Source organism: Rhinichthys klamathensis, unplaced genomic scaffold, assembly GCF_029890125.1.
Source record: "Rhinichthys klamathensis goyatoka isolate OS25496 unplaced genomic scaffold, OSU_Roscu_1.1 h1tg000107l_1, whole genome shotgun sequence".
In the NCBI taxonomy this organism is placed as follows: Eukaryota; Metazoa; Chordata; class Actinopteri; order Cypriniformes; family Leuciscidae; genus Rhinichthys; species Rhinichthys klamathensis.
In genome coordinates, this window is record NW_026606645.1 from 1,230,057 (window position 1) to 1,240,010 (window position 9,954).

Sequence of the window (9,954 nt, forward strand, 5' to 3'; positions counted from 1 at the left end):
CACACAAAAATAAAAATAAAATCTCATCATTTACTCACCCTCAAGTTGTTCCAAACATGTATGAGTTTCTTTCTTCTGCTGAACACAAAAGAAGATATTTTTGAAAAATGTTGGCATCAAAAAGTTGATATTCCCCATTGACTTCAATAGTATTTTTCCATACTGTGGAAGTCAATGGTGTCTCACAGCTGTTTACTGACATCCCAAAATATCTTCTTTTGTGTTCAGCAGAAGAAAGACATTCATACAGGTTTGGAATAACTTTGAGGGTGAGTAAATTATGACAGAATTGTTCATTTTTGGGTAAACTATAAACTTTAATGTAATTTCTGTAATCCTGTTTCCAGATCTTTTTGATTATATTCTGAGATTATTTGGAACTTTTTCCGGTTTCATAATGTTCAGTTTACAGGCCAAATTAATAAACACAATCTAAATTTGGAAACCTGCTGAACATTACAAATATGTACTCTTTGTAGGACGTAATAACTCATTACATTGCAACCGTCCTCTCTCCCATCCAGCTATCAATTCACTTGGGAGAGGCGCAGTGGTTTAAGCCCAGCCAAGGAGGCATCCCATAAACCTTCAAAGGGTGTGTATATAGTTCATAATTTACATCTGAACATAATTGTATGGTTACACACACATGTTGGTTTCACTATATCAGTGAAGAAATCTCATAGAGGTGATGATGTCTGTTAAAACCAACCCTAGAATACATATTTCAAATAGTGAGAACTAGTCCTGTCAAATCGATTAATCGCAATTAATCACATCTAACATAAAAGTTTGTAAATATACAATATATATATATATATAGCTGTACTCTAAATTATCCAACCCCAATTGGCTTTATGCACAGCTTCACTACTTCCTGAACTTCAGCCAGCCCTTTGTTTCCTGTCTGTCATTATTGGACAAACTGATTAATCCAGGTGTGCCTGGCCTCAGTAACAATAATCAGGCACACCTGGATTAATCAGTTTGTCCAATAATGACAGACAGGAAACAAAGGGCTGGCTGAAGTTCAGGAAGTAGTGAAGCTGTGCATAAAGCCTATTGCAAATCAGGGGCTAATTTTTCACTGTATATTTACATAGCCAAACCTGTTCAAATCTGACAATTAGTCTGTTTCTACATCAACATCATGTTTTTATCCAAGTCAAAATATCACTGAATATATTAGAAAACGTCAACTAAAGACATTGTTAAGGGTCAGAACAGGCACACTGAAAAACATTTGGTGTAGAAACAATTTTTAGTCCGAAACTGCTTGTAAATTTCAGCCATAATTACAAAGAAACAGCAAGTTACACTGAATTAAACATGACATTTTAAAATTGAAATTTTCTTGTAAAACATGCTCGAATAATCATTGTTTTATTTTATTTATTTATATTTTGCAGCGTAGAAATAACTCATCATAAGGAAGCAACGGCACCTTTTAACAATGTGACACAATGTTACAATTGAAACGGTAATATCTAAAGCTTGGTTTTCAATCCACATCCAAAACATGTTCCAGGAAGTGTAATATGTGCATTTACATTATTCATGAAGCAGATGCCTTTATGCAAACGACACAGACAACAAGTGTCGAATCCTTCATCACAAGCTGCTCAAATTCAGTAAAGTACGCAAGTTCAAACACACAAGTGTATGAGTGTGTCTGAAAGGGCTCATTTAATCAACTCAGAGTCGACTCAGCAGCACACGAGAAGAAAAGCCTTTCTCTCTCTCATCTTTTTAAGTGTGAGGCGGGGTCTCTTCAGCTTTTTCCGTCCTTTCCTTTGATGCTGAATTGAACCTCCGCGCGAGCTGGGAGGGGGGGGGGGGGGGGGGGAGCTCAACAGGCCTTGGAAACATATCATTACCAATTTGTTTGCGACCGGGCAGCGCTGCTCCCTGGGAGTAAAATACAGCCTTGGTCTGGAGGCAGGAGGCAGGAGCCAGGGCTGGAAATAGCACGCGGAGCCAAGACGTGCATTTACTGTCTCTGGGAGCATGTGGAAGAGATTTTCCCCTGCCAGGTCTCCACCACAAGCATCACTATTAGAGCGCAGGGTGGAGACTGGGAAAACATGCCCCTCTCTGAACATGTAAGTTTGGGAGAGATTGTCAGAGGAGGAGTGTAGAGCTGCGGGAAACAACAGGCAAGTGATTCTGAATGAGGGAAATGTAGCTATAGGATAAACTCTTAGTTTGTTTTGATCTGTGATTTAGTTTTTTGTATTCGCATAATGTAGTTGTACAAGAGTTATTAGATATGATGATGGGTGTTTTGCTCTTGTTGCCGCACAGTGGATAAATGTTGCAGGTTTGTAATAAGAACTCATTTCCAATGCAATTACAATACAGCCTAAATTGATTTGGAGGAAATCGATGCCTTCGTGTTGAGTGATTCTCGCAATCCATCATTCTTCCTGCGGCTTTCCTGAAGCTCGGTTTGTTGTTTATAAATATTGTATGTCGTCGTAATGATGGTTTTTGAGATGCACTTTGGGGTGTGATGGAGCAGAGATGTTCTCGGACCTGAAAGCTTTCGGATAAATTGAAAAGGCCATTCCTGAAATGCTCTTGTTTCTGGGTTGAGAAGTCACAGCTGGACTCGAACATGAACACGGATACTTTTAGTCCGTGTGGCTTTTCTCTAGACAGCATTTTGCAGTTTCGGCTTTGAAATGATATGCTTTGCTTTTTTTGATTACAATGCGCACATAACAGAGGGTCCGATGTTTCATACAGTATAGATGAAAGATTTCTAGACTTACAGAAAAAGAAACAAAAGTATATTCAAATCAAACCATTCAAACAGTGCATTAACTTTGTGCCTGTACAAAATGAGAAAGTAAATAGCTAATCAGCTAATTAATTATATAATAAAACTGTTCCTATTTTGTGTGTGTGTGTGTGTGTGTGTGTGTTAATTTTTTAAACAGCATTTATTTAATCAAAAATACATAAAAAGAGTAAAAACATGAAATATTATTACAACTTAATGTAATTTATTCCTGGTCAAAAATAGCCTTTAAAAAAACTTTTAATGTTTCCTATATGTCTACAATGTACTTCATGTCCATTTAATGTACTTCTGTTTTCTTTTTTCAAAAGACTGTTCCTGCCACATCATTTGAGAGCTGAAAACAGAGGCCTTTCATTATCAGCGCAGAGGAGAGGTCCCTTCAGTGCCTTACAGGAAAGCGTCTTGGCAGGAAGTCAGTTTTTAGTGGGTAGTTGTGGGCACTCATGGCATCAGAAGACCACCAAGAAATCAAGGACCCCGCAGACACTTCCAGAACAGATGGAGCTCCATCCCCTGGCACATCTTGCCCCGTCCACAGCCACAATGCTGAAGACGCGAAGCGGAACAGCTTGAGGAAAGGACTGGTCAGACACCGAGACTATGTCAAAATTTCTGTGCCTGAAGGAAAGGTCAACCGATTGCCGTCAGAATGGTGGAAGACGTTCATCGCTTTGTTTTATGCCATTTTGAACCTGGTTTTGACCACGGTTATGATCACGGTGGTTCACGAGAGAGTGCCACCCAAGGAGAACAGCCCACCCCTGCCGGATAAGTTCTTTGACTATATAGACCGCGTGCAGTGGGCGTTTACCGTGACTGAGGTCAATGGAATGGTTCTGGTGTCTGTATGGTCCATTCAGTTGCTCTTTCACAGATACAAGTAAGAGGCGTCACTCAACATTATACTGATGATGACATTGTAGTCTATTGATCTGCTCTATTAGATTACTCTGGCTTGTAATGGTTTGTTAGGGTTGTGTTTAAGATGATGTAGAGCAGGGAGAATTAAATGTGAAACTTGAGGGCAGTTATGTAAATTAATATTGCATTGAGAAAATCAATTTCATAGATATCATAACCAAGCGCTTTCCACACAAATAGGAGTATAAAATAGGACTTGACACTCTTAAAAAAGTTTTTGTATGGTCAGTAGTAAAAGGACCTTAAAAAAAAGGTAACACTTTATTTTGATGGTCCACTTAAGATATTATACTCACTATAAGTAACTTTGCAACTACATGTCAACGAACACTCATTAGAGTATTAGTAGACTGTGAGTTTAATATCTGCTAACACTTTATTTTGATGCTCCCCAACAGACATTCTACTTGAACTTGGACTTTATTGTCATTATACATATGGTATATAAATTACGAGTGCCATTTTAAATTCTACTGACTATAAGTAACTTTTCAACTACATGTCAACTTATTCTACTAACCTGAACCCTAACCTAACAGCCTACTAATACTCTAATGAATCCTAGTTGACATGTAGTTGCAAAGTAACTTTTAGTTAGTAGAATGTCGAAATAAGGTGTAACCGAACTAAATAATATTTTTGTTCTATATACTTTACATGAGGTTTACCATTTTTAATGTCAACATAATTATATATGTGTGTGTGTGTAATTCGGTTAACACTTTAAATTCCTTAAATTAACATCTTAAATTTCCTAAAAATTAACATTCCCATAAAATCTTGATGAATTGTCATAATTATATTTTTAAAAATGGAATTTTCCAAATGAAAAATGGACGCATTTAGTTTTTAACGCCCATCCTGCCAAAAAGGGTCCAACTGATGTAAATAATTGGGTGACAATTTTATGGATGGTTCCATTTTTGAATGGGGGAAAGTCATGCAGTAGCACATATAAATATTACATTTAAAATCTACATCTATTCAATGATGACTTATTTTTTTCTGTTCCATTTAGGGCTATTGTAGGAAGACGATATTTCTTCCTTCTGGGCACATTGTACATGTATAGATGCATAACCATGTACGTCACCACTCTACCCGTGCCTGGCATGCACATGGTCTGCGCCCCGAAGGTAAACGGCAATTTAAAACGGTGTTCCTCACTCTCATGATCCCCTCAGGATCTTATACCTGGATATTATTAGAGAAGAAAAGGCATTTGGCTTCTTAAATCTGTAATATCCTCTGGCTTCCTCGAGACAAATATCACGGCCTTTACAAAGAGTTCAGACTATCAGTTTTCGGAATGACTTTTCATTTCAAGATTCATCTTGAAACATTCAGTATCTTCACTCATAATTTCCTTTCATTCAGCTCTACGGAGATTCGCAAGCGAAGCTGCAGCGTGTTCTGCAGTTGCTCTCTGGTGGTGGATTATCAATCACTGGTTCCCATCTGCTGTGTGGAGACTTCCTGTACAGCGGACACACTGTCATCCTCACGCTCACGTACCTCTTCCTCAAGGAGTGTATGTCACTTTCTCAGATGCCAGATTTGATTTTTGACACACAAATACAATGGCTGTTTGCTAATTACAGACCTAGATTCTGTTTTTAGCCAGTCAGAGGCACTTTCTGGCCATTCATTTCTGCATGTTCAGCATTCGCACAGCTGCGCGTTATGATTCATCGCTGATTCTTTCTCTCTTTTTTTTTTAGATTCTCCTCGTTCTTTCTGGTGGTACCATCTCATGTGTTGGTTAACGGCTGCTGTGGGAGTTGTGTGTATCCTGGTGGCTCATGAACACTACAGCGTGGACGTGGTGGTGGCATATTTCATCACCACACGACTGTTCTACTGGTATCACACTATGGCTAATCTGCAGGTAAATATATCAGTAATATGAAATAATAGGAATGCTTGAATTGGGCTTTTGTTATGTAAGAATTTTGGTTGTCTTCCTGTTATGTGTTTACCCTTAAAAGAGGAGATTTAGGGGTGTCACATGATATCAAAGGGATTAAAATAAGCATCAGATTATGTCAATCATATTTTTTGTTCATATTTTACACTAGCGTATACAAAAAGCGTGTTCAAAAGTTTGGGGCTTTTTAAAATGCTTTTTAAATAAGTCTCTTCTGCTCACCAAGGCTGCATTTATTCGATCAAAAATACAGTAAATTCAGTAATATTTTGCAATATTATTACAATTTAAAATAACTGTTTTCTATTTGAATATATTTTTAGAATGTAATTTATTTCTGTGATGCAAAGCTGAATTTTCAGCATCATTGCGCATTTATTTGAAATAGAAACTTTTTGTATAACAATATAAGTCTTCACTGACACTTTTGATCAATTCAATGCATCCTTGCTGAATAAAAGTGTTAAATTCTTTTAAAAAAAATCATAGACCCCAAACTTTCGAACTCAAAGCTGAAATGTAAGATAAAAGTCAATATTTGTATTTGTAAATATGCTTTTGTTGAAATTAGTTTTCGTTCAAATATATAGCTTGGTATGTTTTGTTTGGCATATTGTTTATTTCTTTGACCTTAGGTTTGACCTCCAGCCTCATGTAGACAACTACAAACCCAAAGTAGACAACTGAAACCAAAGGATGCTCGCAGATCAATTAGTGATTTAGATTCTGGAGGTCATTAAATCTAAGGCACCAAAATGGCACTAAGCCTTTTACTGAAAGTGTTTACATGACTCAGAGTTTACTGAGAATATCAAAATCCATTAGGCTGAGCATTTGAGAAATGACTCCCTGATGATGGTAAAGTGCAGCACATTCGATTTGAGCCAATGTCCATCTTTTACACAGGAAAAAAAATCCTTTTAAACTATCAAAACACATCACACGTGTTCATTCAGTTATAAGCTAAGTAGCCTACGTTATCAAAACTGTCATATCTCTGAAATTATATTTGTGGTGGTTATAGCCAGAAGAATCATCAATGAATGAATGTAAATGCGGTGAGAGGTTTATGCAAATGTCATTTGTTGGATCCTGACAGGAGAGATCTCAAACACAATCACGTGTGTGTGTCCTGATGTTGATTTAGGGCTTCTGTCCTTTAATGATAACTTTGATTTTCATGGAATTGCTTTGGATCTAAAACATGTGAAAGCTTTTTTCTGCCACAGAATATAAAAATAAAATACATCTTTTAGCAATTATGAGTTTTTATCTCACAAATCGGACTTTATTTCTCACAATTCTGAGTTAATAACTCGCAGTTCTGACTTTTTCCTAGCAATTCTTGACTTTTTTCTCAGAGTTCTGAGTTTATAACTCACAATTGTGACCTTTTCTCACAACTCTTACTTTATTTCTTGCAATTCTGAGTTTAAAACTCGCAATTTTGAATTTCAAATTCGCAATTCTGACTTTTTCCTCGCAAATCTGAGCTTATAACTTCCAAATCTAACTTTTTTCTTGAAATTCTGAGTTTATAACTCGCAATTCTGACTTTATTTTCACAATTTTTATTATAATTCTGACTTTCCTCGTAATTCTAAGTTTGTAACTCGCAATTCTGACTTTATTCTCACAATTCTGTTTATAATTTGCAATTCTCACTTTTTCCTCACAATTCTGAATTTATGACTCGCAATTCCGACTTTTTCCTCGCAATTCTGAGTTTATAACTCACAAATCAAATTTTTTTCTTGAAATTCTGTTTATAATTCGCAATTCTGACTTTTTCCTCACAATTCTGAGTTTATGACTCGCAATTCTGACTTTTTTATTGAAATTATGACTTTTTTCTTGAAATTCTGAGTTTATAACTCGCAGTTCTGACTTTTTCCTAGCAATTCTTGACTTTTTTCTCAGAGTTCTGAGTTTATAACTCACAATTGTGACCTTTTCTCCCAACTCTTACTTTATTTCTTGCAATTCTGAGTTTAAAACTCGCAATTTTGAATTTCAAATTCGCAATTCTGACTTTTTCCTCGCAAATCTGAGCTTATAACTTGCAAATCTAACTTTTTTCTTGAAATTATGACTTTTTTCTTGAAATTCTGAGTTTATAACTCGCAATTCTGACTTTATTTTCACAATTTTTATTATAATTCTGACTTTCCTCGTAATTCTAAGTTTGTAACTCGCAATTCTGACTTTATTCTCACAATTCTGTTTATAATTCGCAATTCTCACTTTTTCCTCGCAATTCTGAATTTATGACTCGCAATTCCGACTTTTTCCTCGCAATTCTGAGTTTATAACTCACAAATCAAATTTTTTTCTTGAAATTCTGTTTATAATTCGCAATTCTGACTTTTTCCTCACAATTCTGAGTTTATGACTCGCAATTCTGACTTTTTTATTGAAATTATGACTTTTTTCTTGAAATTCTGAGTTTATAACTCGCAATTCTGAATTTATTTTCACAATTTTGATTATAATTCTGACTTTCCTCGCAATTCTGAGTTTATAACTCGCAATTCTGACTTTATTCTCACAATTCTGTTTATAATTCGCAATTCCGACTTTTTCCTCCCAATTCTGAGTTTATAACTCACAAATCAATTTTTTCTTGAAATTCAGATTTTTTTCTTGAAATTCTGTTTATAATTCGCAATTCTGACTTTTTCCTCACAATTCTGAGTTTATGACTCGCAATTCTGTCTTTTTTTTATTCTGAGTTTATAACTCACAATTCTGACTTTATTCTCACAATTCTTTTTATAATTAGCAATTCTGACTTTTACCTCACAATTCTGGCTTTTTCCTAACAATTCTGAGTTTATAACTCACAATTGTGACCTTTTCTCGCAACTCTTACTTTATTTCTTTCTTTAGTTTAAAACTCGCAATTTTGAATTTCAAATTCGCAATTCTGACTTTTTCCTCGCAAATCTGAGTTTATAACTCGCAAATCTAACTTTTTTCTTGAAATTTTGTTTATAATTTGCAATTCTGACTTTTTCCTCGCAATTCTGAGTTTATGACTCGCAATTCTGACTTTTTCCTCACAATTCTGAATTTATAACTCGCAAATCTAAATTTGTCTTGAAATTCTGAGTTTATAACTCACAATTCTGACTTTATTCTCACAATTCTTTTTATAATTAGCAATTGTGACTTTTTCCTCACAATTCAGAGTTTATGACTCGCAATTCTGACTTTATTCTCACAATTCTTTTTATAATTAGCAATTGTGACTTTTTCCTCACAATTCTGAGTTTGACTCGCAATTCTGGCTTTTTCCTCACAATTCTGAGTTTATAACTCACAATTCTGGCTTTTTCCTCACAATTCTGAGTTTATAACTTGCAATTCTAACATTTTCCTCGCAATTCTGAGTTCATGAGATAAAAAGTTGCAATTACCTTCTTTTTTTGTGGTGGAAACAAGCTTTCACAAAAAAATTACATCACAATGCAACCAACCAACTTTACCCAAACTGCTTTTTTTCATGAAAATGAAATCCTTTAAATTTAAATTAGTTATTTTATCCTTGACATTACTTTTGATTTTAGAAAAAATTAACATGCATAAAAATTTTCTTTCTGTTGTTTCTAATATTTGTATATATTCCTTAGTATGACATTAATTATTATAATAGAAATAATATTTTCCTGTTTTCCCCAGACTTTAAAGTGTTCTCCGAACAACTACCTCACTCACACCTGGTGGAACCCCGTGTTTAACTTCTTCGAGAGGAACATCCAGACCCAAGTGCCCTGTTCTTTCTGCTGGCCGATCACATGGCCCCCTGCCTGCCTGAAGAACCCCTGTAAGAAATATTCCATGGTGCAGAGCAGCCGAGAGGAGTGATGTGATTCATCACAACGCTTCGACCGCCACGTGGAAATGTTTTGTTTTTGGCTTGTGGCTATCTCAGTGTTTACACCATACCAAAGACCAAAGACTGTTCGGCTGTTGTTTATAATTACATCTCATTTAACAAGAGCCAAACAGTTCATGATGACCAAAAATTGTAAACCTCAATAATCTTTGAAAAGTCATTGTTGACTTTTTTTTTTCCTTTTTTTTTTACATTTATTTATATTCCTTCATTGTGGCCATTTAAAGAAGCACTTTTGTAAGTATTTTAAATGGCCTACTGGACATGTTATGGTTGTAAAATGGTGTATTTTTGGAAAATCTCTATCAAAACAAATCTATCTGTTTGTGCATGCTTCTTAGTAGTCATATTTTCCTCTTGGTTTTTTTTTCGCCTTGTATTTAATTGTTATTTAAAACATGT

General features: G+C 35.4%; 1 protein-coding gene across 1 annotated transcript; it reads left to right on the plus strand.

Moving 5' to 3' along the window:
* The first annotated feature begins 522 nt into the window (after positions 1-522).
* sgms2a (sphingomyelin synthase 2a) lies at positions 523-9,784 on the plus strand. The gene is made up of 6 exons (XM_056253594.1): positions 523-595; positions 3,115-3,686; positions 4,746-4,863; positions 5,105-5,258; positions 5,449-5,615; positions 9,336-9,784. The coding sequence occupies exons 2-6, from the start codon at positions 3,250-3,252 to the stop codon at positions 9,519-9,521; spliced, it is 1,062 nt and encodes a 353-aa protein (XP_056109569.1). The 5' UTR covers positions 523-595; positions 3,115-3,249; the 3' UTR covers positions 9,522-9,784.
* Positions 9,785-9,954: the final 170 nt, after the last annotated feature.

Excerpts from the sequence above, each read along its gene's own strand:
- sgms2a (XM_056253594.1), top strand. The coding sequence starts at position 3,250 with ATGGCATCAGAAGACCACCAAGAAATCAAGGACCCCGCAGACACTTCC. Across the intron at positions 3,687-4,745 it reads TTGCTCTTTCACAGATACAA|GGCTATTGTAGGAAGACGAT; the intron begins GTAAGAGGCGTC and ends TGTTCCATTTAG. Across the intron at positions 5,616-9,335 it reads ACACTATGGCTAATCTGCAG|ACTTTAAAGTGTTCTCCGAA; the intron begins GTAAATATATCA and ends TGTTTTCCCCAG.